Source organism: Fundulus heteroclitus, chromosome 16 (assembly GCF_011125445.2).
Source record: "Fundulus heteroclitus isolate FHET01 chromosome 16, MU-UCD_Fhet_4.1, whole genome shotgun sequence".
NCBI classification, from domain to species: domain Eukaryota; kingdom Metazoa; phylum Chordata; class Actinopteri; order Cyprinodontiformes; family Fundulidae; genus Fundulus; species Fundulus heteroclitus.
Genome location: NC_046376.1, coordinates 30,334,864 through 30,351,819, shown reverse-complemented (window position 1 = coordinate 30,351,819; position 16,956 = coordinate 30,334,864). Strand labels below are relative to the sequence as shown.

At 41.0% G+C, this 16,956-nt stretch overlaps 1 protein-coding gene across 2 annotated transcripts in view; it reads left to right on the top strand.

The window, feature by feature from the left end:
• LOC105929905 (microtubule-associated serine/threonine-protein kinase 1) overlaps window positions 1-16,956 on the top strand; it is a 98,043-nt gene that overhangs the window by 40,882 nt on the left and 40,205 nt on the right. For both annotated transcript variants that reach the window (XM_012867839.3, XM_012867840.3), the window contains one exon: window positions 11,746-11,840. In XM_012867839.3, coding sequence (XP_012723293.2) covers window positions 11,746-11,840 — 95 coding nt within the window. The remainder of the gene's footprint in view (window positions 1-11,745; window positions 11,841-16,956) is intronic.

The window sequence follows — 16,956 nt, the reverse complement described above, 5'->3', positions numbered from 1 at the left end:
ACCTGGGAGTGAAGGATGTGTGATGTGAGTCCAAGTGTGTGTACAGCGTATATTCTCGTGTGTGGTTGTGAGCGTTTGCATGTGTGTGGGCATTAGAATGGGAACATGTGAACGTGATTGCGTGCCTGTGATTATGTTTTGGTCTCTTAGTCGGGTTCGGTTTTGGGCTTCCTCTCCTATGGAACATCTTAGGTCTCTACTAAGGAGGCGGGTGCACTGGTGGCTCTCAGTGTCTGGGACTAGGTACTGGGGTGTGTGCTGGCTCACTCCTGGCAGCTGCTTCACAGGACCTGAGGTCCCTGGCTCTGTCGGGGCCCTGCTGGGGGAGTTTCCTGGAGCTCTCCTCTGCTCTTCTCTGGGATGGGGGATGCAGCTCTCCTTGTGTTGGTCCTTCATGGGCTCTTGCACTCTGGGGGCCCTTTTGGATGTCTGGGGCTTTGGTCTCCTTGGTATCTGCCTCGGTGCCCTGGGAGGCAGGTCTGTGGTTCCTCACAACCACTATTGAGCATTTTTGTTATGGACAACCCTTACATATACAAGCCCACTCTCAGAAACACCTACAGGTGCTTGGATCCAGGTGCTTACAGATACACTTATATTCAGATAAACCCTATAGTTAGCTTTGGCTGTTTCTAAATTAGGGCTGGGCAAGTTAACGCGTTAATTTCGCGTTAATTCATTAGACTATTAACGGCGATATTTATTTTATCGCGCATTAACGCATGTTGCTCACATGCTTTCAGTCAGTGTCAGTCAGCACGCGCTGACTGCAGCGCGCTGTTACGGCAGCACTCTCCCGCTCCCCCTCCCCTCTCGTACATGGCTCAGCGGCGCCAGCCAATCAGCACGCAGGCTCAGCCTGGCCCGCCCACTCAGCTCTCACACAAACTTAACAAAGAAACAGCTGAGAGAGACCGCAGCAGCGAAAAAACATGAACAGAGGAAGTAGCACCGTTTGGCTTTATTTTAATACCGTAAATGAAATCAAGCTGTATGTTTTGTAAAAAGCCGGTTCATTTCAGTGGAAACACAACAAATTTATCTAAGCACGTGAAAAAACATGAAAACGTCGAGCCCCAGAAACGGAGAGAGGAGACGAAACTTCTCTCATTGCCCCGACAGACCCACAGACGTCTCTGACTGAGGCGTTTCAGTCCTCCAGGGAACATCCAGGTAGATCAGTGGATGGATGGATGGATGGATGGATGGATGGATGGATGGATGAATGTTACTGGAGCCCACACATAACATGTAATTAAGACCTTGAAAGAACCCAGTACATATATTAAAAAGAGTTATTTAAGATAAGATAACATTAGCTAATCCTTTTTTTATCCCACGACGGGGAAATTTATAGGATTAAAGCAACAGGCAGGTGCACACAACACAGACAAAATTACATAAGGATTGAAATATATAAGAGGTGGATTAGCGAAAAAACACTGAACATAACATTATTATTATTATTATTATTATTATTATTATTATTATTATTATTATTATTATTATTATTATTATTATTATTATTATTATTATTATTATTATTATTTAATTGTAATAATAAAATAAAAACCACAAAACCCAAAAGGTCAACAGTTTCATGATACATCAAGCTTAGGGACTGGCTAATATACAGCAGGTCAAAAAAGGCCATATTTTGGCTGCAGTGCTTGCTGTTCTCTTATGAAGAAAAGATCAACTAGTGCACTAAATTCAATAGATGGGTTGAAAATATCCAGTATAAAATAAGTGCTACAAATGTTACAACACTTTTGTTCATATGGCAGCAGAACATTAAAATAAAAGTGCTCTTTACACTACTTTTGAATTCATTCTTGGAGTTTGTAAATACAATGCGATTAATCGCGATTAATCGCGATTAATCGCCCTGATTAAATATTTTAATCGTTGCCCAGCCCTATTCTAAATACATCTTGTATTAAAGCATGCTGCATATTTTTTAGTGATGTTATCATAGACATTGGTTGTTTGTACCTGTGATACTTTTTCTGTTGGTTATGTTCTTTCTATATCTCTTTCTGCAGGAGTAGAAACAGGCTCTTGTTATCTTGCACTCTCTTTTTCCTCCGCTCGTTTTGTCACCTTTTCTCCCCTTTAACATTACTTTCTTCCTTTCTTTCTCTTTTACCTGTATTTTCTATGTCCATTGAATTTGAAAAAGCCTCAAGAAAATAACCAATAAAGTTTTTTGCACATATATCAGGCAGAGCACTATAGCGAAAGGAATATAGCTCCACTTGGGAAAGTAAATCTGTTGGTCTCTCTTTGGCGTTAAGAAAGCAATTCTTAATGCTACACTGCCAGACATGTTAACAGAAAAAGCTGTAGCTTGGTGGCAGGGCATCAGTAAGACTACCAGGATCTGTTACGCACACAGGGATTTGGGTGACAAGACTTTAGAACAGCAAGGACATGTTTTTATTTTTTTATTTTAGCAAAACTGTTAAGACGTGTGATTATCTGGCCCTGGTTTTGACGTGATCAACTGATGTATATAACAGTAATTTATTGGCACATGGCTTTGGTGACTCATATAGCTTCATTTCTGGCTGCGTTCAGGTTGACCGATTAACAGTGAGCTAATGATTACATGAGTCAGACAGAACAAGTTAAAGATAGATTTTTCTGAAGGCTGATTCATACGTAGACTAATACTTGGATGATCTTCGCTGACTTTGTACACAGGGTTTATTCAGTAAAAAAAAGCAGTGACCTTGTTTTAAATTGCACTCTGAAAAACATTAGTTATGTTTATCAAGCATATAACCCCTATACCTGATATTTTTAATCAATTTAGGCTGACATTCAAGCTCCAGGGGTCCACGAGTGGCAGTCCCGCTAGAGGAAGTCCTGCTGAGCTTCTGAGTGACTTCATTATCCCCTGCTTCTTAGGGATTGCTGTCGCCCACCTGCTCCCTGACACATGATCAGAAACGTCAGATCATGCTGACGTCCTTGATGCTCTAGTGCCTGGTACTGAAACAATGCTCAAATTCAGCATAGTTTGTTGTGAAAGTCCCTATATTATGTGGGAGTTGATCAAACCAACACATTTATATGTATTAAAATATTTGCAGCACGAAAAGGTACACAGTCTGTAATTAGTCTGTAAGCAGGCATAATAGCTTTTACACCTCTTTGAAACAAATTTCCATTTTTGTCAAACTTTAAATGGGAATATGAGATGACACAGAGATATTTGACTTCTGAGACTTATTTGATAGTTTGACAAATGCTGATGATATAAACCATCAGTGTTACGCAGCATCAAACAGAGGAAAAATAAATGAACAGGACTTATCAAACCATGCTGCAACAGACTCCACATACCGAGACATCTGTGTTTAAACAGATGCAGAGTGCCTACTGACAAAAATAAAACGCTTTCTTTAGCATACGTCTTTAAACCTGCATCAGGACATGAATATGGCAAATCATTTTTAAAGCAAAGAGGAGAGGACCAAGAACCGAGCCTTGTTGTACACCAGTCGAAGTAGTTTGAAACCATGACCTCTCGCCACTTGTGTCTACACATTACTGCGATTTATAAGATATGATTTAAACCAGTCTAAGGTTATTGCAGAAAAACAATCTTGTTTCATCATTGCAGGACAAGAATATCATAAAGAGTCATAAGATTTTCCTCCTAAACCTGACGATGTAGAGGTGTAAGGAGTTTAAAGGGAAGAGCAGTGAAAGTTAGAGAAACTGATAAGAAAATGGTTGAGGGGGATGGCAGTGTTTTTGTATCTGTGTCTGTCCTTTCTTTAGGGAAGCAGTTCTCTAAGATTTTGTGACCATACAAGACAGATTTACTTGCTTTGACCCTGTTTTCTTGTTTTTACTTGGAGTTTAGAGCCAGAGAGCGACAGCATTTGGCTTGTGACCCATTTTCTTACTTGGTTAAACGCAAGTTTAGTGTTGCTTTTGTATTTACTTTTTTTCTTAGGCATGCATGCTGGCTAAGAGTAGAGTTGTGTTTTGTTTGTGTCGTTACAAGGAGGTGCGCAATACTTCTGCTTTATATCAGAGTGTTTCACATTTAATCGGGTCTGAAACCACTTTGCTCAGTCCCTTCAAGGTTAATTAGTTTTCTTATTAGGACAAGAGGTCCCGAGGTAGTAGAGGATCTTTACAAGTACAAGTACATATTATTATTTCAGTTTTGACTATATAAAGTTGATAAAGTATACCAAACTCCTGACCAGATTTTGCATGTTTCCCCTAATGTTTTGACCATTTATCTTTGATGTTGAGCTTCACGTCTTTCAAGCTGGAAGGCCTCCTTGTCCCCTCGTGTTTGTCCCTTGGGTCCCGTGGCTCAGGTGCGTTTGCATTTGGGGAAATGGCACAAATACGTAATCCATGTGGCGGGTTTTTTTTTGTGTACTTGCTACACATGCGTCATACACTTAACAGCTTAATGTCCACGTTGTCTACTCATACACACTCCTCCTCTTTAACTAAACGAGCTGAGCAGTTGACCGTAAACCAAGTGAGGTCAATGAAAGGCCAGTGTGACCCGTTCAGGTTAAAAAGTGTGTCCCTGCTAAGTGCCGCAGCTTTCCGCAAGAGGAGCATGGGGTTTATTCCTGGTTAACACAGGAACTTCCGTTACTTAATGTTTCCAGTAAAGGTCTCTTCCTTCTTTATCAGCAAGATTATTCTTGATCCTGTTTGTCTTTTCGTTGTTTTCCTAGTAGAACTTCTTTTTCTAGAGGAAAATACTTTTGTGAACAAAAGCTTCTGCATTATACTCAAACCGAATGTGTGGATATTTCTAGTATTTTCTTAGTAAAACAAATATACTAGAGGGTGAAAGAAGCAGTGGAGTCCTTTTGATTTATTTTTCCAGAACAGGCAATTTTCTGATTCTGACATTTCTGATCATTCTCTTTAATGGAGCTCTGACAGTGATAAGCCAAGAAATCTGCCTCAGGCCCTCATCGTGACCATTTTAGTAACTTAGTGTCTGTCTCACTACTGTTCATGTGATTCAGTTACTCGGTCAAAAAAAATGTTTTTTTAATATTATGCTTATATAGACAAGGGTAACAGCAACGTTTGAGCTCTCTTTAGATCCTCCATGGTTTAATTACAATTCAGTGGCCTTGTTCACAAAGATTCTCACAGTCCTCTCAGACAGCTCCGTTCATAGCCTAAAGATTCCTACCGAGCAGTCTTAGCTTCTGAGTGATTCAGATAGTTGCTGAGAGCAACTCTGAGTAAGAAGACGACAGATGTTTTTACCTAAGTGGAGAGGTCTGGCGGACCCATTTGCTAGGTGTGACGCTGTCTTTCAAGAGCTGTAATTGGTTGATAGTAGAAGACAGAAAAAAGGTGCTGCCAGTAATCAAAGGAGAGAAATTAACCAATTAGACTGGATTCAGAAATGTGTGACATGATGATGAAATTTAACAATTTATTATCTCACAGCATCAAAATGTTTGAACGCACTTTTTTTTTTTTACATCCTCATCATTGTTTTGGTTTGCTTATTTATTTTTACTCGCCAGTCATTTTCATCACCTCTCAGCATTTTATTAGGATTGCCTGCTAAAGCGATTGTATTTGGCAAAACGACTGACATTAAATGGAGAAAAAAAGGTGGAAAAACCCCAGCGCTCACGGCCCTGGGAAGAGAATAGAGGAGTTGAAAGGTAAATTGGGTCCTGGATCACAGCAAGATACATGGACTTCAAAGGGAGTTGCTTCAGATCAATGCATCTTTTTCTCTGCGTGTCTCCGTGCAGCACTCAAAAGCTGATGGCATGGCACAAGCAAACTTCTCGATGACCATTAAGGCTGCTGATATTATCATGCAACACAGAAAATACTTTCTCATTTCTTTTATACATATTCTTTGCAGATTCCTCCACTTTTTATTCATAATTAGTGAATATGTTTCAGATTATTCATTTATCCTCAATAAAATTACATTTTAGAGACATGTCTTTAACCTGTCGGGCCACTGAAACTAAATAATTTCCCTCTATGGTTATGATAAAGTTTATCTTATCTACATAATAATAGTCTGCTTGTAAAAGAAGTTTATGTGCTCATTTCCTCCGCTGTGTAGGTGCTGGATCAGCCAATCAGCTCTCTCTGCTTCCACCGTCTTCTCTGCTTAAGACACTCTTAGGCTCGCTAAAAATCCTCCAAAGATTTTGTCACTTTTGGAACTTTCTTAAGGCCTAAGATGCTTTGTGAATAACCTTTATCTTACCAAAGTAAAATTCTAAGAAACATCTTAGAATTCAGGATATTTTAAGATTTTTCCTAAAATGACGTTACTAAGAGCTACTTTTAGTCTTAGGATTTTTTTTTTAATATGGGCACTGGACTCTGTGCTTTGTAATGCTGCCTAAATAGGAACCAACACATTATTCAGCAGCAGTTTGAACAATCCATTAAGTCATTGCTTTATTTGCATGCCACTGTAAATTTATTTAATGGAAAAAAAACTTCCTGAAAATCTACATTTCATTTCACTGGACTTGTGTTTTAGATGTTTTCTGGTTTTCACACACTAGATTTTAACCACTGGGCCATTAACAGGTTCTGCAGAACTTAATGGCATACTAAGGAGTTCATTCAGTCATTGGGATGGTGAGCTGGGGCAGAATTACAATACAGGGCAAGCCATTCCTAGATATTTGGGAGCATTGATCACAGTAAGCCCGATATCAGTACGCTGAGATCTAATTTTTTGTTTTTTGTTTTGCTTATTTATGTAATTTTTCCTCACAGTTGCTGCTAATCTTTTTAGAACAAAAGAAGCATTACTTTTTTATTGCTTTTATTCTTTCAAACTCTTATTTTTAGTTATTTCCTTAGGGCCAAACAAAAGCCATTCTAAACTTGCCTCATTACAGAACAATTCACTGCCAGTTTCCTCTTCCTGATGGTGACGGTTTTGTTACCGTTTGACATTGTGTCACCATTAGATCATTTCTTGTGTGTGCGTCCTCTTCTTCCTCCTCCTCCCTCCCTCTGTGGTCCCTTGTTGGCATTCTCCACGGTCTCCCTGTTGCACTCTGCGTAGCAACAAGGCGTCACATGAACGCAGCTCCTCTTCTCTACAACATCTCCTCCGGGCTTTTGAAGGGTGGCAAAATATCTTTTTGTTTTTTTCCCCTCATCTCTTAAAATGAATTCAGAAGGCTATCTTTTCTTAACATTTGCCATGATTTTTATTTTCAAAGCTCTTCCTTTAACCCACCCAAATAACGGTTTTAAGATTTTCCTTCATAAATTGGCATATGTTGTTATCTGGTGCATTTTTAAATGCACCCCTTAAATAAATACAGTGGCTTGCAAAAGTATTGATACCACTCGGACATATTCACATTTTGTCACACTAACACCACAAACATAAATAGATTTATTGGAATCTCATGTGAAAGACCAACACAAAGCGTCGGTATACAATTATGAAGTGGAAAGAAAACAATACATGATTTAAGATTATTTTTGTACAAATATAACACTAAAAGTTGTGGAGAAGTTTAAAGCAGGCTTAGGCTATAAAAACATTTCCCAAGCTTTGAACGTCTCATGGTGCTCTGGTCAATCCATCATCTAGAAATAGAAAGAGTATGGCACAGATGTAAACCCACCAAGACAAGGCCGTCCACCTAAACTTACAGGCTGAACAAAGAGATCACTGATCAGAGATGCAGCCAGGAGGCCTGTGGTGACTCTGGATGAACTGCAGAGATCCTCAGCTCAGGTGGAGGAATCTGTCCACAGGAAAACTATTAGTCGTGCACAAATGTGGTCTTTATGGAAGAGTGATAAGAAGAAAGCTATTGTTAAAAGAAAACCATAGGAAGCCATGTTTGCTGTTTTCCAGAAGCCATGTTGGGGACACAGCAAACATGAGGAAGAAGGTGCTTTGGTCAGACGAGACCAAAGTTAAACTTTTTGGCCAAAATGCAAAACACTGTGTGTGGCGGAGAATTAATACTGCACACCACCCTGAACACACCATCCCATCACTGTCAGGCATGGTGGTGGCAGCATCATTTTGGGGAAGGGGGGGGGGGTCTGCTTCTCTTCAGCAGGGACAGGGAAGATGGATGGAGCCAGATACGAGGAAATCTAGGAAGAAAACCTGTTGGAGTCTGCAAAAGACTTGAGACGGCCCTAAACATAAATACAGTACTACAGTGAGCTTGAGCTGTTTTGCAAAGAAGAAAGAGCAACATTTCACTAGATGTGCAAAGCTGGTAGAGACATACTCTAAAATAGGGGGCTGAATACTTTTGCACAATGCCCTTTTCTGTTTTTTTTTATTTGTAAAAAAAAAAAAAAAAAAAAAAAAAAAGTATAATTTTGTTTCTGCCTTACCATTGTATATCACTTTCTGTTGGTCTTTCACATAAAATTCCAAGAATATATATATATATATATATATATATATATATATATATATATATATATATATATATATATATATATATATATATATATATATATGTTTGTGGTTATAATGTGTGGAAAATGTCAAGGGGTATAAATACTTTTACAAGCCACTGTAAGGCTCCCATCTTAATTTTGTTTTCAGTGTCTGGTGTCTTTTGCTCTCACAACCATAGAACTTCAGTTCAATCAATAATAATGGCCTCCCTGTCTGAAGTTTCATGGGGAGAGTGAACGATGTGGATTATTGTTTCTGATTGGTTTGGCTCGGACCTCTCCAATTGTGTCCTTCTTGTGCATATGGGGAACAGGATATCTGCACATGCTGTGTGTTTTAGCCCATTTATGTGTGGAAAAAGATATCTGGGCCACGTTTACTTGTTTTTGGTTGGATGAGCAACACTTTCAGCCCTTCTTCCGCTACCTATGTCATTTTTTTCCCCATTTCTTTGCAACTGAAACTCCACTACTCCTGTCCCCAGAAGCGTTTTTAGTTTGTTTGGCTTTAATCTCCCATTTGTTCCACCCAACCCCTCTCCATGTTCCCACATCTTCTTTGCTTTATCATCCAAACATCAGTTTGGATCTCTAGGGTATAAATCAGTACAACCGACATTCATGAGTACATCAGAGTGCTTTTTTTCGGCCCTTTCCTCCGTCCCATCTTTTTATCTCAACTGACCATCAAGCAGAAAGCAGGCCTCAGGCGTTACGCTTAAAATTTGGACCTGGCATCAGCAGGACTGTGTCTGCATGTTTACCGCTGTGTTCTGGGAGCATTCTGTTCTTGCCATTCAAGGACAGTACTGTGGGTTTTTTGTGAGTTTGCAGCAGGTCTCTGTTGATATCCTGAAGCCCTGGCAATCCATTAAACAAGAGTAGCTCTGTTGCTAAGACTTTTGATTACTCATCTATTTTATACACACATGGAAAGCTGCAGAAAGATAAGTTAAAAAACACTTACAACTTTTGCAGAGACAAAAATCTAGGGTTGCTCCTCCTAGGACGTGAACCTCCACCCCAGTCTCAATTCTTCTGCAGTATTCAGCTCAATCCTTTTCCCCCCATCAGCTGTGGTTAACCTCCCTGTCCCTGGTTAAGACCACCATGACCACAGCATGAGGCTACCACCGCTATATTTCATAATGAGGAAGATGTGTTCAGGGTGAAGTGTTTTCACCTCACATATTGTTTTACATGTGGGCCAGAACATTCTCTTTTAGTCTCATCTCACCACACTTCCTGGTTTAACACCGGCTGTGTCATCTACTTTGCTTCTGGCAAACTTTAAATAGGCCTACTGTTGGCTTTCCTTCTAAAATGACTTTCTTCTTGCCATTTTTCCATAAAGTCCAGATTTGTGGAGTGCATGGACCAAGGTGGGTCCCTTGGCTTCTCTGATAAATGCTCTCCATGCTCAGTCAGTTTAGGCAGACAACCATGCCTAGGAAGTTTTGTTGTTGTATTAAACCCTTTTCGGACGAAGTATATAATAGCTTTCCATAAGATGTTCAAATCTTGGGATAGATTATTATTTTATGACCTAACCTAATTTTTTTCACAACTTTCTCCCTGACCTGCCTGCTGTCTTCCTTGGTTTTCATGATGCTGCTTGATCACTAATTCTCTCTATCAAACTGCTGAAGCCTTCAGAGAACAGCTAGATTTATGAGATCAAATAAGACACACTCTGTTTGCTAAATGGGTCCCTGAAGGCAATTTTATTTAAGGGTTTCAGATTAAGAGGACATTTACTTATGCACGCCAGATGCTTCAGAGTTATATCCATAAAACAATAAAAAAAAAACATGCAGCATTTTTCTTCTATTTCCCACGTGCTGTTTGTGTTGTACTATCACATCCTGTTTGAATACTTGATGCGCATGTTTGTTAGAGATCTGACTGATCAGGACATGTTCTGGGGAGCTTTAGATTACATGTGCTTGCACTTTCTTTGTGTACCCTGCTGAACTGTGTTCATTTACCATGTACAGACTTGAAATTGTGCAAGTCAATGGATTCAGGCATATTGGCTGATGAACTGTGAGGCTACTTAAAATACAGTCATACATAAGATAACCGTCTTTCTTTCTTTCTTTCTTTTTTACGTTGAAAAAGAACTGAGTGAACCACAATATTAGATTAAAAAAAATGCCATTCATGTCATTTTGAATAGATACAGCTGAATCAATGAATTTTTGGGTGGGCTGCGTGTTGGTGCAGTTGCTACCGCTGTTGCCTTACGGCAAGAACGGGGTGTTTCAGGATGAAGTTTGCATTTTGTCCCTCTGCATGTGCGGGTTCCCTTGGGGTACTCTGGGCTTTTCCTACACTTGAGAAACATGGCTGTGAGGTTAATTGGTTACTCTAAATTGCCCTTAGATATGAGTGTGCGCATGCATGGTCTGTACTGTGAGTGTTTCCCTGTTATGGACAGGCGACCTGCTCAGGGTGAACCCTGGCTTGCCTTTCAAATGGAAAGTAATTTCAAATTACTCCAAAAATTTTTTTTTAAATTTTACTTTGTTTTTGCAATGAAGCTGTAAATAACAAAACAGTGCAGTGTGGCGATCATTAGCCTCGCTGTGCTGATCCTCCTCACTCTGAGCTCACGTCTCTCTACAGTGCCAGTGTGGATGAAGATCTTCGCAGCGACGTGTCCAGTTCACATGTGACCTCATTTGACAAAGGCATGAAAGAGCCGTGAGAGGAGGAGCTCAGCTTCCTCATTATCTGAGAGAATAGAAGGATGACGCTGTTTTGCATCTCCATTATTTTTGCCCCTTTTTCCCCCCAAATGTATGTAAGGTGCATTTATTTGTGGGCATTTGAGGCCCTCGTCGTGCTTTGGAGTGCAAAGCACATTGGCAGCCTCATGTTGAAAAGGCCTTCAAAGTAAATAACACAGATGTAGAAGGATGTTAGATCAAATAAGGGGATTTCTAGAGTACTCTGGGGGTAGATTTGACGTCATCGGCTAAATATATTAAAATGAGGTCAGAGAAAAGAAGATCCGCCCACATTTTGTTCCCGGTTTTATATTTCTCTTTCTTATTCTCTCTCACTCTTTGCTCCACCCTCTTCTCATGTGTAATGTCAGCTCCGAGGAGACAGGCCCGGAATGGACGACTGAGGAAATGAAATTCTCTTTATCACTGCTGTCTCGCCCTCGGATTGAGCCATGCATTTACACAGATGTTTTAGGACACACTGACATGGATAATCTCTGCCAACAAATCTGTGCCGGTGTAACTTCACACATGTTTTCCTTCCCCTGTTATTTTTTTTCTCTCTCTGCAGTTGTCGCACGAGCAACAGAAAAAGTCTGATCCTGACGACCACTTCTCCCACGTTGCCTCGCCCTCACTCCCCCCTTCCCCTTCCTGGACACCTCGGTATGCACAGACTTAAAACCTTAAGACTGTTACGTCACTGCTGTGTTTTACATTGGTCTATATTTCAGGGGTGGAAAAATCATTGTCCTTGCGTTACTGGACTCTAAATTGAGTTTTTCCAAGGTAAATAACTTTAAACTAATTCCAAAAAGGAACATTATGTATCCGAGGGTCTACATGAACTAATATTTTTAATGGCTGGTTACCACGACACCAAAGCTTTTAATCAGCGCCAAGGTTTTGGGAAATTGATCTGTGATGCAGTCCAGCGACAAAGCTTTTTCCCCTATGTTTGCACCAGATCCAGTTAGTTCATAAAACAGATACTTTTTAGCGTCATATTGGTAATATCTCCATCACGCCACTTCCTCCTGTGGCTTATGAATATATGCAACTTTAACAAAATAACAGTTCACCATAGCTAATTTGCATATCTGATGGTGCAAGAAATGTAATGTGACCTACAGCTAAGCCAGGCTGACACTGAATTTCTGGCCATAAAATCTGTAACTATGCATACATGTCCCATTGCAGATAGGGTAGCAACGATAATATCAATAATAGTAATAATAATACTGTTCATAATAATAATTATGGTACATTCTAGGTGTACTCAGAAATCATATCCAATTTTTTATTTGGAAATGCAACATGAACAGCTGCTGAAGTCTTGCTGAGCAACCTCAAGTTCAGTATCCAACATGGCTGCGTGCATGCAGAATGGAAGATGCCAGTATGAAACACAAACGAAGCAATTCTGATGGATTGTGTCAAGTCAATGACCTACATCGTGCTGTAAAACCTTTTCTGTTGAACATGTTGCCTTTTAGCTTAAAAAAACAAATATTGTAGAGTTATTGGCTCACATTGCTAAAGTAGTTCGCCACTACAACGTTTTCCACTATTTTCAAGATGTGACGTCATTCTTAGCTCCAAACTCTTACATCCAAGACAAATGCAGCATTAAGGCTGAAACACACTGAACCATCCGAACCGTCCAACCCGACGTTCGGATCCCTACAGATTTTTCTTCTTCACCTACTGCCTGCGTAGAGGCTCCCTCCAAGGACCACCAGACTTGAGAGATCGAGTATTCTTGTGAAATTATGTACCGCAAATTTCGGAGGTTTTACCAGCAGAAACAAGCCAGGCAGTCAACGTAAAGCTGCTATTGCTGCTCAAACAAGCTCAAAGGATTGTTTAATTTTCTTATCTGTTTACTGTACATCTGAGCTTCTACCATGGGTAAGTACAGTTTATTGAAACGTTTTATTGATTATTTGTTGAGCTGTGTGTTTTCCGAGACGGACCTATGTGGGGATGAACCTGGACGGAAATTACGTTCCGCTTACATTGGGGTTTGGAGATTTTATTTTGTATTTTCCCCAAAACTTACTTGTTTTACTTTGCCAATGTGTCTCTGTCCCTGTCTGACTCATGGATTTCTTGTCTAAATGCTGCGTAGCTCCGACCAAAGAGCATGTGTCTACCCTGGTCGGAGCTATGCAGTACAGATGCAGAAAACTGCAAGCCGGTCTGTCAGACAGGAGACTTTAGTCAGGCCAAAATGAAAACTGTGCCCCCTTGTTTTCACCAGTATGAGGATTTTGCAAACAAAGGAGAGAACACGCTACACCTGGCCTACAGTGACATCAAAGGGGCATACAAGGCACCCGCCACCCACCCTACCCCTGCCTTGACTCTTCTGACCGCTTCTTTGTGATGCTAATTCCTGCATACAAGCCCCTGCTGATCAGAAGTAAACCCACCAGGAAGCCGGCGAGGGTGCGGCCTGCAAGGTCCATGGAAGCATTACAGGACTGCTTCCATCACACACACACTGGGACTTGTGCAAGGCAACTGCTACAGAAAATCATCACACACAAGTGGTGGACTATGCCAAGTCTGAGACTGCATACAATCAGAAATGCATAGAGGATTACTGTGACCAAAATCATCACCACACTGGCTAACAAAAACCCCGGAGAAGCAATGAGGTATGGAAAATGCTGAATACTGCAGAAGACTTATGGCCATGCTTGTAACTCTGGCAATTAGGGAGCACTTAGAACAGCCAGAGCTAACCTGAACCGTGACAGAAGAGCTACTAAGAAGGTTAGAGCTACTCAGAGGGTGCAGGATTTCTTCCAGGACCTAACAAACATAAGAGGACTGTGGCTGGGTACCCAAGCTATCACAGACTACACGGTTGTCCCTCCCTCCTGTGACAACAAAATTAAATTCCTGAATGAACTCAAGAACCACTTTGCCTGGGTGGATGCACTCAAAACCATTCCCACAACAACATCTACTCCTCATCCTGATGAGAAGCCACTGGCCACGGCTGATGTCTGTGGAACACTAAAGAGACTGAACACATAGAGAACAGCCGGCCCAGACAAGATTCCAGGAAGGGTCTTCAAGGCATGTGCCGACCAGTTGGCTGGTGTTCTCTCAGACATCTATAACACCTCATTAGTCCGGGCTGTGGTACAATTGGGCACTACTTATCTACCATAATTATCCCTGTATCAAAACAACAAACACAACCCCCTCCCTCGATGACTAGTGCCTGATAGCACTCATCCCTGTTATGATGAAGTGCCCATTTGATCCATACCAGTTTGCTTACCACTCTCGCCACTTCCAAATGATACTATATGTTCTGCAGTCCTCCTGAGTTTGAAGATGAGAACACTTGTATATGGATGCTGTTCCTGGACTTTAGCTTTTCTTTTTCAGTACAATCATCCCAAAGCACCTGGTTAGCACACTGCAACCCCTTGGCCTCAGCTGCCCCCTGTGTAAGTGGGGGCTGGTGAGACCACTCCTGTTCACCTAGACGAGGAATGACTGCTGTCCCCGGTTTACTATGAGCCACTTTGGGAAGTTTGCAGACAGCACAAAGATGGTCTTATCCATGATGAAGACACGACCCCCTAGGAGGTGAAACAGTAGGTGTCCTGAATATTAAAAAGAGATCATCAGGAGAAATCAACTCAGCACACACCTCTTGTCATCAACAACACAGTCATGAAGAGTGATAGCGTGACTAAATTCCTGGGGATTCCCTGACCTGGTCCCGCTACACTAAAGTTCTGGCAAAGACAGCCCAGCAGCACGTGCACTTCTTGAGCCGGGTGAGGAAGGTGCATCTTCTCATTCCTGTTCTCACCATCTTCTATAGGGGTACTATGGAGAGCATCCTGACCTGCTGTCTCGCTGTCTGATCAGGAGCCTGGCTATACCTATGACTGTGCCAGTCATAGGCATAGCCAGGTTCCACTACATCTTCTTCCCTTATGGCATAAGATTGCTGAACTCAAACTAACCCCCCACCTCTGCCCACTCCTCCTTCTCCACCCAATCACCCAAGTCTGATTACTACTAAAGTTTGCTCCAAGGGTGTAGCATCCCTGTCTCTCTTTTTTTTCTTTGCATTCTCTTTGCATTCTAGACAAATTGTAAATTAATTCACAACGTGCAATACATGATATGTTTACAATCCTTATTTTTCTTATTATTTTAATATTTATCTTTTGTTATACACATTTCCTTTATACTTTTCTTAGGATTAGTTTTGTTGTAATTCTGCTAATTTTATATAGTAAATGATGTTGTTTTTGTTTCCTGAGCCACCACAACAAAATCTTGTCCAGATATGTATTTTGTGTCAGATTTGATGATGCCAATCTGAATGACAGTGAAGATGTCTAAGTCTAAAGGTACGTTCACAAAGAACGCAAACAAGGCGAATTTTGCGCGTTGATCGCCTGCCATTGGTTGCTGGACATTTTGCTTTTCCCTCCCAAACAATTTACACTGACAACACGCACAAAATGCAACGTCTCTCCGCTTGTCTGCTCAACTCATCATGGCAGACGTGGATTTTACCGAGCAACTCCCTGTGCTGTATGTAAAGCCAAAAAACAGCATCTGCGGCCCCTGGGTCTGCCAGATGACCCAGTTCATGGAGCACCAACACCTGGAGCTGTGTCTGGATGACGGTCGCTTCCAGCAGTACTTCCGTCTGTCCATGACCCAATATGAGGACCTGCTGCCCCGCATCGGGGGATGGGTTCACCCTCTCGGACGAACTACAGGCCTCTTCAGTCAATAAATCAATCGTTGCTCAACAGGAATATAGTCTAATTGTACTGTCTAGATATGTAACAAATAAAAAACATTTTCTTGCTTAAATCAATGGACAATGAGGACCCTTAACACGACGCAATTTGCCAGGAAATTTCAGATTCGAAATTTCGAGATGCGAAATTTCACTTCACTGTAGTCATGCGTCCACCGCGCCTATTCATAGTTTTGCTTCGCTCTATTCGCGCGTCCATCCCACGCTGTTGGTGCCGTTCACATGGATAGAAATGCGTTGTTTGCATGGTGGACCGCTATGTCGCTCCTGAATGCGCTTTCACATAGGGATGATATGCAAATCACTCGCTACATTTGGCTTGTTCACGTTCAGTGTGGATGCACCTTAAGAGAAGTCACCAAGGCAAAAATGTATCTTACCTCATGCAGTAACACAGTTTAAATCTTGCATCTTTTTTAGCAAAATACTGATAATACTATATGGGACAAGGACCTGATTTTTCACATCATCCTCATTATTTTGTGCAAAAGACCCTTTTTCAGTACACCGAGATATGTTACAGGATAAAAAAAAACACTGTAACAACAGCTTACGTGTGAGCGGAAAGACCTGTCTTATATTGGTTTAGCAAATGTAAAGTCAAAACTTGAAGTTGGTAAGCTTGGCTACATATGTTGATAAAAAACAACTGGCCCGACCTCATTAAACTAAAAGCAAATCTCCTCACCAGCACCTTTTAAAGTGTTCTAATTAGAGTTTAACATCACGGTTGTTTAAACTGTTCTAAGATCAAAGAGTGACAAACAGCATGTTATGGTTTTACAAGGGATTATGAGGTTGGTGATTTAGTGGTTGTTACACTGAGGTTGTCTGGCAACCAGTGGAAACTCCATGAAATGTCTGCCCCCGCGTTTAATCGCCCTAAGCCCAGCAAACTGTCAATAGTTTTTGTTCTTCTACTGTTGTGCTCATGTTTCTGTAATTTTGTGCACATGTGGCATATAGTTT